Genomic DNA, 23,663 nt, shown 5'->3' with positions numbered 1-23,663 from the left:
TTCAATTTCGCTTAAGACTTTAGAAACATAAATGAAACTATGCATGTCAATTGATTAGGTGATTTTGGATTAACTTCTGAAACTTTGAGTTGTGTTACTCTATTTTTGTTGTTGGTAATGACTAGCCATGAATTCTGTCAAATGCTCGCTAAAATTGTTGAGAATATCATTAACTAATAAAAATATATTTTTTTAATAGCTTAAATTTTTAAATGAAATGATCATACACTTAATATGGTATCAGAGTAGACAGAGATCTTGAGATCTAATCTCACCGCCATCTAAATTAAAAAGAATTTTCACGTGTTTGATCCATGAAAAAAAAATCAAATCCGCACGTGAGGAGACGTGTTGAGAATATCATTTACTAAGAAAAAATGTGCTCTCTAACAACTTAAGCCACGATAAACGATTAGGCCAAAGTGGTTGGTGAAGTCGTAATTTCTTTCTCTTCTTGCTAACGAGAAGTTTGACTTCACTTGCTTATCGATGATTCAAATTTAAACATATATATTCTTTAGACTTCTTATGTGCATTTTTCACCTGCCAAAAGTTATTCATCAATTACAAATAGTTATCTCTTCACACATAGTCTTCTCATGTATATTCATTTTAAAAATTGTTTTCCTAATTAGTCAAATAATTATAAACATTAAACTCAAAATCATTTGACCACTTAAATTGTGATACACATGTATGTATAATACTTTTCTAGGTTAATTACTAGAATATGCTAATTAAACAGCTAGAAAAATGTGATTAGTGATTCCCTGTCCTTTTAATGAAGATTATAATGGAGATTATATTATGAAAGATTGTGGGGGCCGGGATAATGTTGACAAAAATGTCACCAATAATTGTATCTTAGTAAGAAAATAATGTATAGTTAATGGTAATGAAAACGAAATTGTTTGGTTCAAAAAATAAAACATATGTACGAAGAAAAGAGAAGCACATAAAGCAACTATCATGTGGCCCATTTCTTGTCAAATCAATAGGTCCTTTTGATGTGATTTTTATCTCATAATACATTTTCTTCTATTCCTTTAACCTTTGTATAATCTTTTCAATAGTTGCCACAATTTTTGGCTACAAAAATCGATCAATCACAATCCATTTCAAGAATTCCACTTGAAAAAGGAAAAAAAAAATAATATGTCAAATTTTGATAGAGGCAAAGAATTGGTTGAGGGATCATCACCTGCTACGCCTAGTCGATATGAGTCTCAGAAACGTCGTGATTGGAATACGTTTGGTCAGTACCTAAGAAATCAAAGACCACCCGTTTCCATTTCCCAATGCAATAGCAACCACGTGCTGGAGTTCCTTAGGTACCTTGACCAATTTGGGAAGACTAAGGTTCATTTGCAAGGTTGTATCTTTTATGGTCAACCCGAGCCCCCGGCTCCCTGTACTTGTCCGTTAAGACAAGCCTGGGGGAGCCTGGATGCTCTCATCGGGCGGCTCAGAGCCGCCTATGAGGAGAACGGTGGCTCCCCCGAGACAAACCCTTTCGCGAGCGGCGCGATTAGGGTGTATCTAAGGGAAGTGAAAGAGTGTCAAGCAAAAGCAAGAGGAATTCCGTACAAGAAGAAAAAGAAGAAGGCTAGTGAAAGCAAAGGAGATGATGATTGCACTTCTTCTCACCCATTTTCTTGATCCAAAAAATGGTAAATTTTCTAACTTTTCTTTAATATTTGATTGCTTAGTTAATATACTTAAAAGGGGTTTTTATTTTTTATTTATTAAAACCATATAATAAAATATATGCAAAATTATATGATTAGGCTAATAATACTATCCCTAGAGACCAAATATAATGGGATAAAGAGGCATCTTTACATATAGATCCAAACTTGAAAAATATAGCAATACAAAGCTAGTTGAATATTCTATAGATTAATAAGAACTAGTATATGATAGATGAAACAATATCATAGTTCTATCTATATATAATCCAATAAAGTTGAACTTTAATTATATGTTGAACACTAGATTTCCGTGATCTAATTGGGAAATTAAAAAGTTTAAAGTTTGGGGTTGATTTCTTATATGTTCACTCGATTAATAGTTAGTTATTATCTCAGAAAGTCAATTTTCTTCAATGAAACAGACTTAACGAAAAAATAACTATTAGTTGAATACTAATCATCTGAAAAATCAATTTGTTTTAACTTTCGCACCATAATAGGAGAAAGAAGCAAATTGCGTTAATCTTAAATCTTAGCTAATGAATTTTGATCGATCATCGACCATCAATTGGGGAATTAAAGTAGAAAACATTTAGCTAATCAATATTATTCACCTCAAACCCTAGAAGTGATGGATAATTATGCAAAAAAATTCATCATTTTTCTTACCTAAAAGTCTTGATTAATGCCACAATGTTAAAAGTACTATACACTTGCACCTCAAAGTCTTCGTAGAAATAGTCAATTTATTATTATGTAATCCATGATATCACATATTCGAATCGTACAACAATCTCTTACAGAAATGTACTTGGAGAAGGCTTACAAACAATAGACTCTAATTGGTCCGACCCTTCCCTGAATCCCGCACATAGAACCATACATTATACCTTCATGAAAACTAATAAGAGTCTTCATTCAAGAATTTGGCAACTATTCATGGTATATAATATGTCATCCTTACATTTTTTTTGTTTATATTCTTTTGGGATTCTGGAGATTTTGTGCACCCCACATATAGTCATTTGAGGTAACATAGGCTTTTTACATTTTTAATATAACAAGCATCTTAGAATTGACATTTTTTAATAGTTAAATTTATGTCCTATTCCACCTGAATCAATCAATCTATAGTAATTTACTCCACCATGCAATGCTCCCTCTCTTTATATTTTTAATTATTTATGAAAAAAGTGCGTTTTATAATGGATTTTTAAATCAACAGAATCATAATTGCAAATCTTTCTTATGTACGAGAAATCATAATATATAGTATTGATATTTCTCCAATTTCACGGTAACATTAATATATTACATTTCCTATTAGTGCGCATAGATAGATATAGGAAACAAATCTAGCAGTATTCATCTGAATCCATAACTTTAAGTCTACATCTAAATTTATTCATATAACATAAACTAAAATTATTGAACTATGAATTCATAACGCAAGTTAGGTAACGAATTACTAATAGATCACCTTAGTATTAAATTAGGTAACGTAATCGCGATTCCACTTCTATAGATATAAATCACCTTATTATTGCAAGGGTAATATTGATATTTGAATGTTCAATATTGTTGTTTATTCGTCCTTTGTATCTTTACAAGATTGCTCACTGTCTGTATTAGATCTTTGTGGGGGCATCACACTTATTCTTTATTTGTCAGAATGCTCTCTATATATATTTTTTTTCATAAAAATTAATAATTATGTACTATAGTCTGTATGACATATTCCTATTTCCTCCATTATCGAAGTTGTTGGTTTCTAGCTGCATTTTTTGTCTTCTATTCGCTTCATTTATATGTTCATATCATTCAACTAATATATAATTTTCAAAAAAAACATATTTTTTATCTAGTTGATTATAGTATCAATGTTGATTTTATGTGTTTGCTTCTAGTTTTAAAGATATGAATGACTATTTGTTACAAATATATGTGTTATGTTAGCGTCCACTATTTTAAGCTCGTAGCTTCCTAGCTTTTCTTCTAGACTATAGCAAGTATAAAATGGTCAAGCAAATGAAAACTTATAGTATAAAATGAAGATGAATTTACTTCTATCATGTCAAGTAGGCTTAATTAATTAACATATATAAATGGCAATATCTTGGTAGAATTCTCAAGTTATTAGATAAAGATGATTGAAAAGGTAACATTATTTGATACTTACTAAAGTTATCTAATGGTAAGAAACCTAACAATTCACCCTTATAGTGCTTCTATCCCTCTGCGATGCCTCTGTCAGATAAGCAGGACTGACAAATTTTTAGGTTGACAAGCTTCTGAAGATGAGGTGCATATAAAATGAGAGAGGAAGAAAAGGAAAGGAAAGAACTTATTATATAAGATATAGTTTAAATCATATGGTACAAATATTTTTTTTAGGAATTGATATGATATATCCCTAAAATAAGTGCATAAGGGCCTAGGTCCAAATTATCTCACTTGGGAATCTGAAATTCTGAATTTGATCCTTTTTATATAACCAATCTCTTAGCATCCCCTTGCTAGCTTCTTTTCCCTAAATCTCTCAAGCAATACATGTCATAAATTTGGATCATAACAAATTTGATATCAGAACATGTTCTCCCTTAATGCAATGGTGGAACAAACTTTTGCCAGGACCTTGTTATGGTTTCCGGTTATGAATTTATTTATGGGATGCTGCAAGATAAAATCTGAAGTTTTCTTTTTTCCATCTCTGGTGCTGGTTCGTTAAGAGAGAACCTACGATCTCTTAAATTTGAAGTACTCAAAAACTTGACTAGTTTTCTGCTTATCATTTCACTAAGTACAAATTACATTAGATACAACCTGATAGATTAACTATCCATCTGAAAATAAGGAAGTAACTTCCTACTACAACGAAAATGAGAAAGTGGAGAAATAACTTCTTTACTGCTATACAAAAATAGAAAAAATAAGTAACTAAAAAGTTGTAGTAATCTATTGCAAACAAAAATAAAAAATAAAAAACTTAATTCCTTAAATCTTGTATGTATAAAACATTGGTAGACTATAAGGGCTGCTAACAGACCTTGGGTCTCTAAGTAGAGGTGTATGTGACACCTTGACGGAAGGCGGTCAAGCGGGACTGAAAGATTTTTAGGTTGACAAATTAGTAACTATTAGGTGTACATGACAACTTAAGTAAATACTACTTTGATATCGGAGAGAAGGAAAATACAAAATTTTATAAGACATAATATAAATTTATATGATACAAACTTCTAAGGCTCGATATAGCATAGTCCAAAAGACATGTCTTTAGACTTGAGTCATGACACCCTAGGTCTAGTATTTTGATTCTTTTTCATTCCTTTGCTTCAACTTATGCTTTTTCTTACAAAGAGTTTTAGATATACACGTCAAACAAATTAATACGATATCTATCGATAAGTTAAATCTACTTAAAATGTAAAATTTATAATTTAAAAAATAAGAGTAATTATCTATTCTAACTAGTGACCGGTGTAGAAATTTTTTATATTGATGATCATGAATATAACTTATACTTTTTATACTTTTGAAATATATATCTTAAACTCGATTTCTATGGAGTTTAAGTTATATGTACATTGTTAGTACATATCCTATAGAAGATCCGATTGTATAAAACATTTTTTCTACCATTATAATATATAAGTATAAAGTATAATAATAATAATGACATATTCGATATTTTCTTACAAGTGGGGTATAAAAGATAGGAGATACACAAAACTGTTTCCAAAAGACCCTAGCTCGATTTAAAAGATTTATAGTTTTCTGATTAAATTCACTAGAAATTCAAATCTAATTATGATTACATTTATATATTATTATTTTTCTTGTTTTTTCTTTTGCAGAAAAGTGATGAATTGTGTCTTCATGAGAAGGTTATTGCTGAACACTTAAGGGATTTGCTATATACATATATATATAGCACTGGAAGAATTATGTCTCATATTTATTAAGTCACCATTTGGTTTTTTTTATATATAAAAGTGCCTTGATTTCTTTTTTTTTCTGCTAATTAATTAATTAGCAGTCATGTTCAATCAGAGGCATTTTCTTCAAATTATTACTGCTTAGTAATTTAAATATTCTACTGTTCTTTCCCATTATATTTCTCAGTTGTTTGTGAATCCTAAACTAGTTCTATTGTAAGATGATTATTATAAACTCTTTTGTACAATTAAGTGATCAATAATTTGAATCCAAACCCTAGTGTACGTATATTACGTTGTTTATGCTCCTTTAATTTTATATTCTCGCCGTCTCAATTTATCTGATGCACTTTGACTAAACACAAAATGAGTATTTATGTGATTATATTTAGATTATCTCATGATAATGAAAGTTTAAAGTATAATTATTTTTACATATAAAATCAAAAGTATCATTCTCGTCGTCTCAATTTATCTGATGCACTTTGGCTAAACACAAAGTGAATATTTGTATAATTATATTTGGATTATCTCGTGAAAACGAAAGTTTAAAGCTAAATTATTTCTATATATAAAATAAAAAGTATTATTCTCCTTTTTTGGAACAGACTAAATAAAATCATAATACATATACATTTTAGAAACATTCTCATCTGCAAATGGTCTTAGTTCTCAGATAAAAAATTAATGGAAAAAATCTGTAGAATAGCAAATAATTAACATATATTAGCAAGTATAGCTACATAAAGAAAATTAAATTACAATTCACGGCTATAGTTTCTTCAATTTTTGTTATTCGTCTGATTTATAAAATTTATTATACATCGCGAAGGTGTATAATTCATTTTTTGATTGTATAAATTCATAATATTGTATGTGCTAATTACCCTAACTATTTGTATACGATTTATGAAAAAATCATAATAAATTACCTTGATTGTATATTGGCAAACAAAATATACAAATAAAGTTCTAAAAAATTCTTAAATATATAAATACAGAATTTGTGTATATATACTTACCCTATTTGCATGCATAAATATACAAACTGTACACCGTCCATAGCAAACAAAACTATAGCTATAGAGCCTTGTGTCTATTATATTTGCTATTTCTAAAGTTTTCTCAAATTTTGTAGGGAGGCCTTCATCGTTAATGTTGAATTGTTGATGTTTTCATTGTTACAACATTACTACTGAAGTCATATTTATCCCTGCCACTAAGCTTTTAAATTATTATGAATGTCGAAAAAAGATTTATTGGATATGCCAATAAGTTAATTAGTTGAAAAGATTGAGAAATAACATATATAAAAGTTATGCGATTAAATTTGAAGACAAATAAAATTGTAAAAATTATTTGAATGGGTGTCTTCTAATAAATAATTACGAATTTTAGCTATACTTTTTATTTAATATCGTTTATAACAATACTATGTTAAATCTGTTATATGTATTAAAAGTGAATTAAGTATGCAATATTTATGTATTATAACTATTTTTAAAAGTATATTATGCTTTTTTTGGTAAGAAGTTCACACATTGTATTATAAGTGTATTAAAATGTATTATCCATCAATTAAACTTGTATTATATGTGAATAATAAATTGTTCTTTGTAATATGAATTAAAAGTGATCAAGTGAAAAAAAATATCATTGCTATAATAATAAATATTTTTTATTTATTGTATATTTATATAAGTTACCCAAAAATAATTATACTATCACTATATGAGGAGTGTATTTTTGGGTTAATTAGCTTTAACTCAATAACTTATATTAGAATAAATAGTTTGAATAAACATATGAATAGGAATACCGGCCACTTGCACCTTAACAAATCTAAAGAAGAGATTATTGAGTGTATCGATAGAATTTATCTCAAAGCTATATATACTTAATGACGTTGAATCATATTTGAGATAAAATGAACAAATTCTAACCCCAAAATCCTATATAGGTCAATTAGTGATATAATTATAGGTTTAATTTTTGTGTTTCATAAATATTACTAGTTCATTTGTGATGGATTTGTTGATTGAAAGGTGCATATTATTTCTCAATTTCATTATATTTATGCGAATATTAAATATTATGACAGGTGAAAACTATTCACTTATCTACAAAATAATATAAATTTTAGATTAAGATGGTTTGAATCAATAGGTTAATTATTATCAAAAGCTTTATCAAGAAATTACTACTTGGGGTTGTAAATCCTAACCAATGGAGACAATTAAACTCGTCCAACTCTTACCAAATTTTAATTTTTTTTGTCTACTTTCTTTTAATTTATTTAATTACTAAATTAAAGTTAATAATCTATTCAACAAATATATAACACATCAAACAAAATAAACTTATTTTTTAAAAAAAATAGTTTGATAAAATTTCTTTAGTTTGAGATATATAATAATCAATATTTAATATTAACATGAGCTGAATTTGAACAAATTAAAATTAACCAAATTAATAAATGTGAGGGTCATTAACCCATCTAAACTTTGACACCTTAGTGGAGTCCTATCTTCTTAAAGTGGTAATCAGGGTGTCAAATGGGCTGTTTAGATTGAAATTAGAGAAATTAAAAATGAGTTGAAATAGAAATTGGGTTGGATCTTGACCCGCCTAAGTTTTGTTTGAGCTCAAATGGGTTGAGTTTAAATGGACTAAAAAAATGTATTGAGTTTATAGCCGTTCAATTTGATCCGATTAATATCAATAATTTTAAAATAGTGATATTTAACTTTTACAATCACAATGCAAATTTCACCTCAATTTTTTTTTATAAAAAAGTAACAAATAAATAGATAAATCAACATTTAGGAAGATCATATTTCCGTGAGCTAATTTTGTCACCCTTAATAAATATACTTCACCCAAAATCAAGCACATGGACTGTTGAAGCTGAAAAAAGTTATAATTCAATGTCCTAATAGCCTTAAATATTAGTTTAGGGACTACATTAAACTTCAAAAAGAGTTTTAGGACTTAAGTGACCATCTTTCTCGTCCAAAATATATTTCTTCTTCTTCAAGGCTCAAGCACAAGAGAAGCATCAGTGGAGAAGAAGCTATTTCTGCAAATCCTCTTTGCTGCTGAAACTTTGCATCTTCATCTTCAACCTCTCGATCGTATGTGAAATTTGATCTCTTATGCAATCATAGATATAAATTGTCACAATGTTTTTTATTTTTCGCTTTAATTTACTTAGGTTTTATGCTTTTTTCCTTGCTATAGAAATTATTCCTGTGTTATTTGATCCTTTTTTGGTTACTTTTTTATGTATTGAATAAAGTAGATTGTGCACATTTTCTGATTAAATACGTGAATATTTCAATTTTTTGTTATACGAATCAGATATGAGAGAGATTAATCCGGGAGCAGCATACTTCGTTAGATCCCTGCAGCATTGTTAAAATTTAGAGATGAATATTAGTTTTAGCGAAGTAGAAAAGAACTGGAATATTTATTGGTGTTCAGTGAAGTTCTGGATATCGATTTTCGGTCTATTTACCTTTTGGTGAATTAGTTAATCATGGTTTAAAATAGTGAATTTGCAGTTTCAGTAATGATGTTAGTTAAGCTAGTGATTCTACTGTCTGACTTATACTGTTTTTGCTCGGAACGTTATCATTTTACAGGTTTTCAACCGGAAATTAGTCCATAAGGCAATGGGTGATAGTCAGTATTCTTTCTCACTTACAACTTTCAGGTATAGGTTTATGAGATAGAACTTGTATGTATTGGATCAATTATATAGTTTCTACTCAATTTTGATGTCTGATATTGTAATATGCTGTGGCATAGTCCATCTGGAAAGCTGGTTCAGATTGAGCATGCATTGACTGCTGTTGGATCTGGCCAAACATCATTGGGAATTAAAGGTAACTCAAGGTCTAATTTAAATGCAAAGTTACTGATATGGCAATAGCGTTAACATATGTCTGCGATTATGTTCTATTCAGCATGTTCACTTGCTTTGTATTATAAAAAAAGTTAACATAGAGAATGCCGAACAAGTTAACTCTGAAATATTTGAAACCAAATCTTGTAACATCGTTTTACTTCTAGTTGTTGATTTAAATGCTTTTGGTTCTGTAACATAGATGACTTGCATCCCATACTGGGATTTTTAATTTAGTGAAGACTGAAGAATATAGTTGTGACTTTATAAGCCAATAATACTATAATAGGTTACACATGTCCTTCAGGTATTGTGGTGTGATTCTACTTCTCATTTAAGAGTTCCTCCTGGAGAAGTTTCAAGCTTTTGTTTTCCTAGCTCGAATAATAGTTGTGAAGTTCTTGTAGTGATTTTATATATCCAACTGTTTGATTGCAGCTTCTAATGGTGTTGTAATTGCTACCGAGAAGAAATTACCATCTATCTTAGTTGATGAAGCATCTGTAAGTATATTCCGTAAAGTTTATCCTCTGTTGTCTATTTACGATAATGAATGTTCCTTGTAAATTATAGTTGCCAGACTGACTGTTGATAGCTAATCAAATATAGTGGTGCTCTTATTTTTCTCTCTAAAGTTGATTCTAGTGCTTTATTTTTATACTCTTAACTTTTTGTTGATAAAAATTTCCAATGACTGTGTTGGTGTGAGTAGTAGTTTGCAGTTTAATAATAAGTTAGGCATAAACGAAGATATCTTCTGTTTAGTTCCATCTATGAGTACCTGGTCTGATATCCAATTGAGCTTCATCAAGATTGAAACAAATGATGATTTTTTATTAAGTTGAGATAATTAGTCTGTTTGAATTTGCGTATGCATTGAAAATATATAAATTTTTAGTAATGTTTACTTTACTGCTCTGTAGAGTTATATTCTAAATTATATTCACAAAAGCAGTTAGCCAGTCACCAGGTTACAACATACCAACAAGTGCATTCATGTTTGTAGCCTTTGGTGTTAAATTAGTATATTCTGTGGTTCGGTGATACTTATTTCTACCTATCACGTCTTGGGACTGCATGGGCATTCCAAGTGTCTTTTTGTTTTTGCTTTACATTCCTTAACCTTTGCCATGTTGCGTCTTCCTTGTTTACCCTTCTATACCTGATTCTTTGAAATGTATAACAGGTGCAGAAAATTCAGACTTTGACATCAAATATTGGAGTTGTGTACAGGTACAATCTGTTATATGATAGAGCACAAAAAATTTCCTATGCCCATGGTGCTTTGTCCATAGTTGAATTGACAAATCGATTGGCTATTTGCCTTGCTTAGCTAGTTGCTATTCATTAGAACTTGTAACTAACAACTTGTTATACATGGAAGGATGGTACCTATGAAAGCTGATGGTTATTCTCTTGCTCTTGGTTCTACTTCTGTTCTAAATTATCTTACAATGTCAGTAAAGCATCAATATATGCCTTGCAAATGGTCTTAGTTCTCTGATATATCCTTCCACGGGATGTTTTTATATGTTCTTGTGGTTATTGCATTACCTCTGGTGATCTCTCTACTACCAAAATTTACTCCTTGCAGTGGCATGGGTCCTGATTCTCGAGTTTTGGTTCGGAAAAGTAGGAAGTCAGCTGAGCAATATTACCGACTCTATAAAGTATGAGTTAGCTTTTATCAAATCTCAATTCTATGATTCAAGTGCAGTATTTCCTTAATGATTCAAGTGTAATGTTACCACTCTGCCGGGTGATATTTGTACAGTTGATGTAACTGTCCTACTATTTTGCAATTTAAGATGCTTCTTCTTTGTATTGATGCTAACATATAAAGTCGCTGTCTAATCTTGCTCTTGCTATACGGAGGCAGAGGTTTTCTATTGGAGCTCCCTTTTCCTCTAACCTGCTTTGTTTGTTTCACTCTAGTGCTTTAATGTGATGTTGCTTTAACATACTTTGTTCCTTCTATATTTGCCTGATTTATCTATGTGGTGCATAGGAACCAATCCCTGTCACTCAACTGGTGAGGGAAACTGCTGCTGTCATGCAGGAATTCACCCAATCAGGGTAAGCACTCTTTTATTCCATACTTCCACTTCACTTGGAGGATCCTATAATATGTGCTGATCATATTTTAAATATCGAGAAACATGGTCAATAAGCATTCGTATTGTCAATCCCAACTTGTTTGGACCTGAGGTCTAGTTTTTGTTGTTGGATACCATTAGTTATCACTGACAAAACAATTCTATTTGTTACGCATTATTCATTAACAATATTTTAAGATTAATAACATTCCTCTGTTTGCATTGTTATTTCTTACCTAGGGTTAGTAGGTGGATTTTTGAGTTTGGGTTAATATCTAAAGGAATCGTTGTTGGATTACTGGGGCTGCACAAGCCTCCTTTATATAGGATGGAAGCAATGTGTACTACAGTTGTTTTAGTCATTTCTAATTTTTAGCTACTCTCCGGAAGCATTTCTGGAAGTGGAGGTTAAACTTGGCCTCTAAACTTTTTGGATCTCTTGGATGGGCTCTCTTTTCATGTTAGAATATGAATTATTTGTTCTGTTGACGAAGATCAACACTTCAGATTCATCAGACTATCAACTGTAGGGCAGGCAAAGCCATATCTTTCTTGAAACTAATCCAGATGCTCATCTGTATCTATTCGTGATTTTCTTTTGGATGTTCAAGAAAGAGAACATTTTTAGTCTTCTTGGGCAATCCCTTACTTTTGTTTTTCTGTTTTCTCCGGTACAGTGGTGTAAGACCATTTGGTGTTTCACTCTTGGTTGCGGGTTTTGATGACAAGGGTCCACAACTATATCAGGTATGTTGTCTATCAGTGCTGGTGATCTCTCTGATCACTTTCTGTTCTTGAGGTGTCTAATTTGGTGATCTATACTTCATGAGGTGAATTTACATAATTTGTATTGATGTTCTTCATGGTTTTTACTTGTGGGAGCTTTTATTCTTTGTAAATTTTGTTTAATGAGCTGCAGCCTGCAGGTTCCTTTGTTGCTTGAACTCTTTTCATGTTCAGCTGTTTTTTTCTCATTTTAGGTGGATCCATCTGGTTCGTACTTCTCTTGGAAGGCTTCAGCAATGGGAAAGAATGTCTCTAATGCCAAGACATTCCTCGAGAAGAGGTGAATCCTTATTCATTTAAAAAAAGTTGATCGTTTATTCATAAAATATAACCTCCTTTTTCTTATTTTTAAATGCTATATTTTTACATTTACTGGTCTACAATCGAAGTTACTGTCTGATTTTATGTAACAATTACCAGTTTTAGAAAACTCATCTTGACCAGCTACCTCATGAGTTTGTAGCCCTAATAGTTTTGGTTAAACAAGAACAATAATCTCTCCTCAATAACCCACAGCTGTCTAATTCTTCATCCATCATTGATGGACTGTCTTGATCTTTTACTGTGCACCATCTTTATATCAACCTGCTACTGCTTCTTGCACTTCCTCTACTTTTACCAAAAGTTGCAAAAAGTAGTTGGAACAGCTTTTATGCAAGGGAGACATTCTTCACTTTGTGAGTATGTCAATGATTTGCATCTGTTCTATTCTATTACTCTGGATGTGCTAAGGGTTATTATGCGAACCGAGTCGTAATTTATAAGCCTCATGGCATCAGAAGATGGGAGGGGGTGAAAAAGGAGGAAATCTTTAATGGCATGGGTTTTATTGCATTTCTACAAATGTGCTAGGAAGAGAATTGTCGGTAATGAACAATTGATTTGCTTGAAACAAGTAGCCAGCAGAGGGCTTCTGCCCATACTGCTTTGTGACATCAGTTGGTGCTGGCGATTGGAGTTGTAGGTCAAACTTTGACATACCTCTGAAGGATGTTAACCATTTTTCTGTCCCACAATGTCAAATGTTGTCTGCATGTTGGAACATTGTCTCATTGGCCAACTACAAAGCCTATTAATTTGGGGTGCTTTTCAACCCGTTTGATTACTGGTGAAGTATTATTAATGTAAATCATAACGTTCCTGTTCCACTCAGATACACGGAGGAAATGGAGCTCGATGATGCTGTACACACTGCTATCCTGACATTGAAGGAGGGGTAAGATTAATTTATTCCTCTATGCAGGAGCTGTCTATTCTATATGAAAATATCCCCTTTGATGGGACATGTGTTTTTTCGACCCTCTAGATGATTTTGGTGTCCTCTATATTCACATAATGTTTGTTGGCACCACAAAAAAAAGGGATTTAAATCTTGTTCGTCATGTTAAATATATAGTATCAGAAATATCACGCACTTGAACTTGTCCAGAATTGCGAGACCATTCCTATTGCTTGCTTGTTGTGCAGTAATGGTTCTCAATGCAAAGTTTCTTTATCGACGTTCTGCCCCCCTCCCCTCTCCCTGAACAATAATAGTAAAAGATTCCTCTAAAATAACTCATATTTGGTGTGCTAATCCAGATTTGAAGGACAGATCTCCAGCAAAAACATTGAGATTGGAATTATTGGAACAGACAAAGTATTCAGGCAAGTGTCTTCTTGTCTTTAAAGTTTTTAACATGAGTTCACTCTGTTAGCCGGTTACTAAAACAGTCGTTCATCTCCTTGCAGAATTCTCACTCCAACTGAAATAGATGATTACCTACAGGAAGTAGAATAGATTTTCCTTTCAGCCAAAACAGAATTGGAAGTAGTTGTTGGACAGGAAGCGCGACTAGGGGCACAGCACAAGCTCAACTATGGGAGGTTCTTGCTGGTTTGGGTATAATTTGATGTTTAATCAAAACTCAACTTGGTTCTATGTATTTTGGTCATGCTATGGTGTTATTTATGCTCTGATCTGAAAAGCTTAATATGGGCTTTTCTCAGTTTCTTAAATTCACATATTGTTCAAGTAGTACCTTAAACACATCAAAAAGAGAAAAATTACATTCATGAACTGCATGTTTAGTTTGTTTTGACAATTACCAGCCTAATAGTATCTATATCTTCAAATTTATACCGTGTGATTTATAAAAGAATAGAACCAATTTGGGATTTTTATTAAGAGATTAAAATAAAATTTGAAAGCAAATCGAAACAAATTACAACAATGTCCTTAGATCCTATTCTCAAGTTTCTCACGTCTACATAGAGGATTTTCCTTAGCCAAAGTCACACGACCAGAAGACTTGTAATCGAAAGTGCATGCATGTTCTTCAGGATACTTATGAACACTATAAAACACTCCTTTACATCGACAACTAAACCCTAGTAATCCAACTTTCTTCTTGCAAGTCATGCATCTTTGCTTAATCTTCATCGTACATTCAGTTGTACCTTTAAAATCATATTCACAAGTAAGAGATGATATCTTCTCCGATAAAACCGCGACATTCTTGGCTTCTTCTTCTTTCAGAAAAGCTTTGTAGCATTGAGAACAAAGATTGTTATTGCTTGAAGTTCCATAAAAACCACAACCCTTTGCACATAGAATTGGATCTTCTACCTTGCCACAAGAAGTCATCTTCCTTTAATTAGCACTTTCTTGTACAAATATTTTCTTTTTAGAAGAGCAAATTATATAGCAGTAATGGTGATTTTGTTTTAGTTGATGAGTGATGTTCATGGTTTTGATGGCAATATATAGAGAGGACAAATTAAGATACTATTTTATTTTCCTAATAGAAATCAAATTAGGAAAATAGCGGCTCTTTTTTTTTCCGATTCCGTTTCGGTTTAGGAATATAATTTTCCTTTCTAATATTCCTTCCGGAACACTTTATTTGTCATCCTTACTAAAAATAAATAGATATTAATGTGCATGCAAAAGAAAGAAGTATTTATTCCGTCTGCTATTGTTTGTCATGATTTCTATTTTTGAAGTCAAACTTTTAAGATATATTTTTGAGAAAAAAACATAAAATCACCATTGAAATTGTTTCGGATTTTCAAAAAGACACTTTAAATTTGAGAGTGTCCTATTACCTCATGAACTATCTAAATCTACAATAAATATACCATTTTGACTAATTTTAACACCACTCGTGTTGTCACAGCATATGGGCGCGTGAAGCACTGTTGATACAGCTTTAGACCAATGTAAAATTATCATTTGGCACTTTCAATTTGCCTTATTGGAAAAAAATATAAAAACTCATGTATTAATTATTTTTTTTTACTTTATTAAGAATAGTTTTTAATTTTTCATATCTTTTTTCTCATCTTTCCTACCATCATTAGCTTACCCATATTCATTGAGCATCCATGTCTTCCTTCATTTCTTTTTCTCTTTTTTCTTTCTGACGTTTTTTTCTTAAAAAACTAATATTATTGAATTTCTTTTTTATTTTTTGAAAAAAATTAGTTTTGTGATTTTTTTCTCTCTTACAAATCAAGATTGGGATCTGGGAGTTGTTAACTATGAAAAACTCAATTTGGGAGTAAGAGTTGGAGAAGGTTGTGATTTAAATATCAGATTTTGATTTGATAACATTTGAGTATTTAGATTTTAATTATTTGATGATATTTATTTTCATAAATAAATTAATTGATAGTAATTTGACTAAAAATTAATAGTGTTGCTGCGAAATCTGCTCAGCCACAATGAATTTCAAGAACAGCGTTGAGGTGAAGAAGAAAGAGAAAAAGAAATAACATAGTTGATGTGAAGAAGAAAGAGAAAAAAGAAAAAAAGAATAACAAAAAGAAATACAAAGAAATTAGATAAAAATAAATTAAAATTATTTTTAACACTTGGCAAATGAGTATTAGTGTGTGACATACAAATACTTTTGTACAAGTGGTATTCAGTGAAAAATGGGGTATACATTCTATCTTTAAGTTGTTTAATGGGGTAATAGGAAGTTCGCAAAGTTAAGGTGTCTTTTTAAATATTTTTTCATTATATTGATATGCAAAAAATTGCAACTTATAATACTTTTCATATAGTTTTTGATATCTAAATTTTTTGTTTAAAATATTGAATTAATGTAATCTAATTTAACTATGAAAATTTGTCAAATTAACTTTCAAAAGGCAGACAAATAAAAGTAGATAGAGAAAATACTAAAATAAAAAAAATATGACACATGAAATAGATTAGATAGTATCAGAAAGTATATTAATGTAATTCGTTTCTCATTAATCACTAAATACATGAGCTTGTGCAGTAGGTCTAATATATGTTATTTAATTCGTCTCAAATTTATATGAAAGTGTTAGAATTTGGAGATTCATTCAAATTGTTATATCATTTTAAAACATTTTAGGTTATTAGTGTAATTTATATCACTTTTTAGTTTTTAGGTAATTTTAAAATAACATATTCTCCCTTTGATCTAATTTAGGTGGCAGAAATATTTTATATGTCTTGTAGATATTTTATGTTTCAAATTATTGTAATTATATAATACTTTTATATTTTATTGTCAAATAATGAATGTTATTCATTTTGTTCAATTTTATTTGAAACTGATAAAACTTTGATTGTATAGTGTAGTTGTTAGCGCTTCGCGTAAATTCTACTAAGTAATTCATGAGTTCAATATTTTTCGGAGAAAATATATAACCCAATCAACCTATCTTAGCTCGAGTCATTATTTTAGTAATTGATTAATTAAAATAACAATATATTCATATTTAAAAGTAGGAATCAAATTAAACTAGAACTAGAAACCACTTTAATAAATTTTAATTAAGCATAAATAAGTGAATATCATCATTTATAGACACAAAAGTTTGGTGTTCATAATGAATATCAAATTAGAAGTCACCTAATTTTGATTGACTAACTTTACTTGTAGCGGTTATTTTCTACTTTTCCAACACGAATTTTTATAGGAAACATATTAAATTTTTATCGTAAATTTTTATTAGAATTGGTTTCTAAATTAACCTTGCAAAGTTATTAAGGTAATAGATCTTTATGTCCTTGTTGATTTGGTTTATTGCGGTCTTTCTTGTGTGGGAAGCATAAAAAATTAGTTTAAATAATAAATTGAAGAAAAAAAGATATTATCAATTTATTAGAATTGATTAACGAATTTGTAATTAAATATATTAGGTTGTTGATTTAATTATCAATATTATAATTTTGATTAATGGTTAAACTGATAATCTAATAATTCAATAAGATTATATTTTAATTACTATGTTACTCTTAATTATACAACAATGGCTATAGCATTATACCAATCTTATTTCTTAATTTTTTAGTATTATTTCGACGTAAACAACACAAACTAGCATCTTTATCACTATATATATAACAAAGTCTTCTCTCTTCTTGACAAAGTAGCATCTTCTCTCTTCTCAATTTTAAATTTTATTATGGCAAAGACAGAAAATTGATGTTGTTTTCATAATTTATTGCATTACTCTTCAAAATAATTATCTCTCGAACAAAAAATGATAAATGTGGAAACATGTATGCATTTATATTCTTGCTACTATTTCAATTTTATGAATATATATATAAATATATAAATATATATATANGACCAAAATAGACAATATATATCTTGTTGATTTAGTTATCGATTTAACATGTTTGCAAATGGATAAATCAAGCCAATATATATATAATCAAATTGAACCAACGATGCACACACCTATAGGAGCATCAATGAAGAACACACCCTTATTAGTAACTACTGATTATGATTAGAATATAGTTTTAAATTTTTTATTAAACAAGCAGCTCTCGTAGCTCAGTTGGTTAGAGCACCCGTTTAGTAAGCGGGAGGTCTTGAGTTCGACTCTCAACGAGAGCAAAATACACCTTTTTGTTTGTTTGTTCATTTTTCTTTCTTTACACAAAAAACTTTTATGTATTATCACACACTTTTTCATTTTCGAATACAACTCCTAACTAACCAACAAATAAAATAGCACAGTCTACCTTGTTTATGATAGGTCATTGGCTCGAGATACAACTCCCGACTAGCTAACAAATAAAATAACACACTTCACCTTGTTTATAATAGGTCATTGACTCGAGATACAACTCTTGACTAACCAATAAATAAAAGGTCATAACACACACTCTACCTTGTTTATGATAGGTCATTGACTCGAGATACAACTCTTGACTAACCAATAAATAAAAGGCCATAACATACTCTACCTTGTTTATGATAGGTCATTGACTCGAGATACAACTCTTGACTAACCAATAAATAAAAGGCCATAACACACACTCTACCTTGTTTATGATAGACGCCCTTGACTCAAGATACAACTCCTGACTAGCCAACAAATAAAATGGCACATTCTACCTCGTTTATGATAGATCATTGGCTTGAGATACAACTTTTGACTAGCCAACACAAAAAATAACACACACTCTACCTTGCTTATGATATACGCCCTTGACTCAAGATACAACTACTAAGTAGCCAACAAAAAAAAAAGCAAAGCAACTTTGATTTAGAGGTCGCTCTCTTAGGTCAGTGACAAAATGCATTATTGTCATATCATATGGCGACATAGATAGTAACCAAGCCTAAGCAAGGTTGTTGGTGAGAAATGAAATCTCATGTTGATGGGTCACTTACAACCAGTGTTTTCAAAGACGTTTTAGAGGCGGCAAGTACCTCAAGTGTTTTCAAAGGCGCTTTTGGGGCGAGCCTCCAATATTTTTCTCATAGACTTGAATGTTTTCTGTAGGTTTCTCATTACAACACATATTCAGTGCAATTTCACAAGTTGGATCTCTGTATGTTCAGGATTATGAAAATATTCATATTTTTTGCTGACCAAAAAGAACACAAACTATGGTCATCACAATCCAATGTACTAAAGTTTAAACCTTCATGCATCCACTTAGTGCATAGATAGTCATCATCAACAGCTTGAAGCTTAGAATAATATATAACTAGGAGCACAGTAAAGAAAGTCTCAACTCTCAAGTCACCATTTTCACCTAGCTGGAGTGAAAAAAAACATGTTACCTAGAGAAAGATAAGTTACAAAATTACTCCAGATTTTAAGCAGCTAGATACAAGTTCTTGAGCGACGACCATGTGTGGAACTAACATCTCTAATGCATCTTCAAAGTAGCAGACTGGTATTCATATGAAGACGCTAATCAAAATATATATGTATGTATATGGCTTGCATAAAGATCCCCGCATTAGATTGTAGAGCATGCCACCAAACCTCCATCTACAAGCAATTATCTGATCATCAAGAACACAGAGTAATTAGCTGACCACCATTCAAAAGAAAAGAGAAAAAGGCAGCATAAATGGAAAAAAACATGGTCTCTTATGCACACCGATTAACTTCATAGGTAATGTTCTATAGCTCATTCAGAAGTGCCCATCTGCAGTTTTAACGTATCAGCTAGTTTAACACGGACATGATTCGGAAAGATAGCCACAATAGTTGCCTCAATTCATAGTGAGCGAGTTTACATGAGCAACTTCTATAAGATATCGCAGAAAATGAATTGCTCTGCATCAACTCTCTCACTTAGACATGATTAACATTTATTCAGCAAAAACAATCAAGTTTTTAACCACGGGAGAAGCCCCAGTCCACATCTCCTTGATTAGTCGAAGCCCTTCCAATCATTGTCAACTTCACTCCATTGTTTCTAGCACAATGAAAGATTGAAGTGAGGCCACTAGCTCCTAGAAATCCTTAATTCCCTGCGCCTTAAGATTTATTCAGGTTCCGATTAGCTATGAAAAAGAAATCCACAAATTGCATGTCCAAGGGAGAGTTATCATAATGGAGAAACAAGATTTGAGGTAAACTGACTCAACGAGTCAAAATTTCCCCTCCCCTCGGAAACTCTGAACAACGAAGATCAAAGTAAATTCAAGGAACCTCAGAAAACCAGATACAATGAACTAACAGCTGCTAGAAAGATTATACCATCAATACCCAATAATTCACAAATCTAACAAAGACGGTATCTAACTATGCATAGTTAATACCAATCAACAATGCCTCAATCCCAAACGAAGTTGGTATATCAATCCCAAACTAGATTGGAAGTTAAACCCTCCTGTCAACATTCAAAGACTACACACATGGATACATAACTGTGTTGCTCGAATCCTCCAAGAATGCAGTACTTTTGGAGGATCTCGGCATTTTTGGGTGGTTACAGCAACATAGGATACATGCACAGGCACTTATATGAATCTAAATCACATTGAATGAAGAAAAAACACAAAAAAGAGTCGCTCACCATCTTCTAAGCTGTGTTTTAGAGCGTTTAAGCTTTTCAAGGTGCACTTGTGACTCCATAATCAGCTTCATTCTCTGTATCTCTAAGTCCTTTGCAAATTGCATTCTTTGCTTCTCCAACTCAATCATCTGCCTCTGTTTTGCCATTTCTACTCTTTCATATATCTCCGAAAATTTTCCTATTGACTCAGCTAGAATCTTATAACCCTCTACCAACCCCCCACTCTTCTTTCTCTTGATTCTACAAGTAGCAATGGCCATAGCTGATGCTGCCACACTCGACGTCTCCGATTCTTCTTTCTCTTCGTCTGAATCATCAGAGGCAGCCGCTGCTGCTGCTGCCATGGCCGAGAAATTTCTTCGGGACACCTTGTAGTCTATGGCTGCAGCTGGACGCTTCGACCGGGGACCAACTGGAATACCCAACAGTGGCGGAGGAGGCACTGGTGGCGTTCTCCATTGAAAAGGTAGCATTTCCGGCGGTGGCGATCTCCATTGAAGAGGTGACATTCCCGGCGGTGGCGCTCTCCATTGTCGAGGTGACTTTGCCTGCGTAGGCGGCATTCTCCGTTGAGGAGGTAACGTTGTCGCCGGCGGTGGTGGAGAAACTTTCGCGGTGACTCCAATGAGAACGTTGAGGCTGCTGAAGAAAGGCCAAGCGGAGATATAACGACCGGGGGATTGAGATACTTTAGCCCTCTCAGTCTTATACTTCTTCTTCAAGGTGTCAATACGGTTTTTGCACTGTATGTCCGTACGATACTGCTTTTTGATATGGCCGTGCTGTGCGTTGACAGCATCGGCGACTTCCTCCCAGTGCTGATGCCTGAGATTTCCCCGGTTAAGCTCCAAATACCTGGAACCCCATGCCTCTATCAACGTATGAGTCGCTGCCTCTGACCAGCAATCTTCTCGAGCTGGAAAAACCGGCGTCCGAGTTGACATCGACGCTGGCGTCAGCATCGGAGGTGGAGGCAGTGCTAGTAGCTTGTTGTCTCTACCCGGCAGCGGAGACCGGGAATGCGACGGAGATGGAGAGTTGTGATTGGAGAAGGGAGGAGCTAAGTGGTCGTCGTCGGACATGGTACCGGAATGTGAAACGACGGCAGCGTCGGCTGCGGAGGGATGAAAAATAGTGGAGGAATTAGGGTTAGAAGAAGTGATCGGTGAGGGGTTATCAGTATGGTTGTGTCGACGGAACATTGGGCGCCGACGAAGGTGGGGTGTAGTAGACTGTAGTGGTACGTAAGGGACTGTTTGGATTTTCAGATTTTGAGCTAATGGGCTTTGCTAGAACTATCTCTTTTGGAGGGAAAGAGAAAATCAAAACAATTTTATACTTTTTTGTGCAAATAATAATGCAAATTCTATGAGTTCTAGATATGAAAAAATTCTTTTTTACAAGGAGGGCTATCCTCCAAATAAGGCCTGTTTGGTGTGAATTCAAATTAATTGACTCTAATATGAATACCAGACATTACGGATATTAAACATTGAATAAGAAATTAAAAAAAGTTTAAACTCTCACCGAAATAAAGAAGTAATTTTTCACTTAGCACCCAGTTTATTATACCCACATGATTTTACGTTCATTTAATCAAGTAGTACTTGATTAGAAGTAGTAGTAATCTGTTATTTTACATTCATTTAATCATAATGGTTGATTAGTATTTAGTTGTAGCAGACTAGTAGTAGTAATATGTTTTTGGATCAATGTTGTACAGATATCTAAGAATAATTTACTAATATCATTTGATTTGAGGTGTAAACTAGAATAATAGTGGTTTAAGTTTCAACACAAATGATATTTCACTCTATTTCAATTTACGTGATACTATTTGAGTAGACATAAATTTAAAAGTTAAAAGGGACAGGTTTATGTTTGTTTGTCTACTTGGGGTTGGTACAGATTTACGTAAACAATTATATTGGATATTGACTTTGTATATTGTATCACCACAAGTGCACCAATATCATATTCCAAAAATGAAGAATCTTGAAGCAAAAGTAAAGTTGTCTCTATCACTTATTCGAATCGTAGAATCAATCACTAATATCTTGTCAAGGTGTCACGACCCAAAATCACGAGTCGTGATGGCACCTATATTCCCAACCAATAGGTAAGCCAACCAGCATATTTTAACAAACTTAACTAACAAGAAGTGAAAAGACAACAAATTTCCAAATCTCCAACACTGAGTTCTTATAAGTACGAATGCGGAAAACTGAAAAAAAATACTACCCAAGAAATGGTGTCATGAGTACAAGAGCTTCTAAAATACGATGCAAGTCTGAAACTAAAAAGGCAAATCTAACATAAGGGATATCCTGTCTGAATACTGAATAACAGAATAAATAAAAAATATAGAGGGAGGTGTGGGCCACGGAACAGCCAAGCAGCTCACCACAACTCCAAGACACTCCAAACTCGGACTCAAACTGCTCCTCGAGATGTGCTCCTACTTGGAATCGAATCTGCACCACAAAGAGTGCAACAAGTGTAGTATGAGTACGAAACCACGTGTACTCAGTATGTCTCATTGACCGACCACGAAGAAGTAGTGACGGGAGTTATATAAGAAAATAAATTCTTAGATTGTACAAGTATATATATATATATATATATATACACTTACTATTCAAGTTTCATCAATAAAGGAAATCAACATTTAATATTTTCTAAACACCAAACGAAACATATAGTCATCAAGAATGAATGATGGGATGAAATGCAATGCAATATGATGCCATGTAATGATATGTCTCAGAATACCCAGTACTCACTCAACCGTATATACATGATACTCCTCGGAAATACATCGAGAGTTCATGACCCATGGGGGACTCGCGAGGTCCATATACCGACACGGACGATCTCCACGTGTCTGTGCGGACGATCTCAACGCACTATCATAATATCAAACAATTTTCGCACGGACGGTCT

At 32.3% G+C, this 23,663-nt stretch overlaps 5 protein-coding genes and 1 non-coding gene across 6 annotated transcripts in view; 3 read left to right on the top strand and 3 right to left on the bottom strand.

Moving 5' to 3' along the window:
• Window positions 1–1,023: 1,023 nt before the first annotated feature.
• On the top strand, window positions 1,024–5,918 carry LOC107024576 (protein LIGHT-DEPENDENT SHORT HYPOCOTYLS 10). The gene is made up of 2 exons (XM_015225565.2): window positions 1,024–1,670; window positions 5,549–5,918. The coding sequence occupies exon 1, from the start codon at window positions 1,156–1,158 to the stop codon at window positions 1,657–1,659; it is 504 nt and encodes a 167-aa protein (XP_015081051.1). The 5' UTR covers window positions 1,024–1,155; the 3' UTR covers window positions 1,660–1,670; window positions 5,549–5,918.
• A 2,697-nt stretch (window positions 5,919–8,615) lies between these two features.
• On the top strand, window positions 8,616–14,502 carry LOC107024374 (proteasome subunit alpha type-2-B). The gene is made up of 12 exons (XM_015225344.2): window positions 8,616–8,763; window positions 9,274–9,344; window positions 9,440–9,516; window positions 9,975–10,039; window positions 10,723–10,769; window positions 11,131–11,206; window positions 11,545–11,612; window positions 12,310–12,379; window positions 12,613–12,698; window positions 13,572–13,634; window positions 14,000–14,065; window positions 14,150–14,502. Exons 2-12 carry the CDS (start codon window positions 9,304–9,306, stop codon window positions 14,196–14,198), a joined length of 708 nt encoding a protein of 235 aa, XP_015080830.1. The 5' UTR covers window positions 8,616–8,763; window positions 9,274–9,303; the 3' UTR covers window positions 14,199–14,502.
• Window positions 14,503–14,636: 134 nt separating this feature from the next.
• LOC107025257 (putative zinc finger A20 and AN1 domain-containing stress-associated protein 8) lies at window positions 14,637–15,044 on the bottom strand. Its single transcript, XM_015226052.1, has one exon. The coding sequence runs from the start codon at window positions 15,042–15,044 to the stop codon at window positions 14,637–14,639; it is 408 nt and encodes a 135-aa protein (XP_015081538.1).
• Window positions 15,045–18,217: 3,173 nt separating this feature from the next.
• Window positions 18,218–18,291, top strand: TRNAT-AGU. The gene has a single exon. It is a non-coding gene; the product is annotated as a tRNA-Thr (tRNA).
• A 1,003-nt stretch (window positions 18,292–19,294) lies between these two features.
• Window positions 19,295–22,032, bottom strand: LOC107024683 (trihelix transcription factor ASIL2-like). Its single transcript, XM_015225670.2, has 2 exons — window positions 20,721–22,032; window positions 19,295–19,698 (listed from the first exon to the last, which is right to left on the bottom strand). Coding segments are annotated over exons 1-2 (1,203 nt in total). The 5' UTR covers window positions 21,923–22,032; the 3' UTR covers window positions 19,295–19,697.
• Window positions 22,033–22,897: 865 nt separating this feature from the next.
• Window positions 22,898–23,663, bottom strand: part of LOC107025409 (protein PATRONUS 2-like) — a 4,841-nt gene continuing 4,075 nt past the window's right edge. The window contains exon 6 of the transcript XR_001457405.2: window positions 22,898–23,194. The gene's annotated coding sequence lies outside the window, so the exon portion shown is untranslated. The remainder of the gene's footprint in view (window positions 23,195–23,663) is intronic.

Source organism: Solanum pennellii, chromosome 7 (assembly GCF_001406875.1).
Source record: "Solanum pennellii chromosome 7, SPENNV200".
NCBI lineage: Eukaryota > Viridiplantae > Streptophyta > Magnoliopsida > Solanales > Solanaceae > Solanum > Solanum pennellii.
Note: the sequence above shows the minus strand (reverse complement) of the source record. Positions and strands in the feature narration are given on the sequence as shown.

What these genes read in the sequence shown, in the direction of transcription:
- LOC107024576 (XM_015225565.2), top strand. Translation starts at nt 1,156, where the DNA reads ATGTCAAATTTTGATAGAGGCAAAGAATTGGTTGAGGGATCATCACCT.
- LOC107024374 (XM_015225344.2), top strand. Translation starts at nt 9,304, where the DNA reads ATGGGTGATAGTCAGTATTCTTTCTCACTTACAACTTTCAG. An exon ending in AATATTGGAGTTGTGTACAG is followed by an intron (nt 10,770 to 11,130) that starts GTACAATCTGTT and finishes TACTCCTTGCAG; the next exon opens with TGGCATGGGTCCTGATTCTC. An exon ending in GGAACAGACAAAGTATTCAG is followed by an intron (nt 14,066 to 14,149) that starts GCAAGTGTCTTC and finishes ATCTCCTTGCAG; the next exon opens with AATTCTCACTCCAACTGAAA.
- LOC107025257 (XM_015226052.1), bottom strand. Translation starts at nt 15,044, where the DNA reads ATGACTTCTTGTGGCAAGGTAGAAGATCCAATTCTATGTGCAAAGGGT.
- LOC107024683 (XM_015225670.2), bottom strand. Translation starts at nt 21,922, where the DNA reads ATGTTCCGTCGACACAACCATACTGATAACCCCTCACCGATCACTTCT.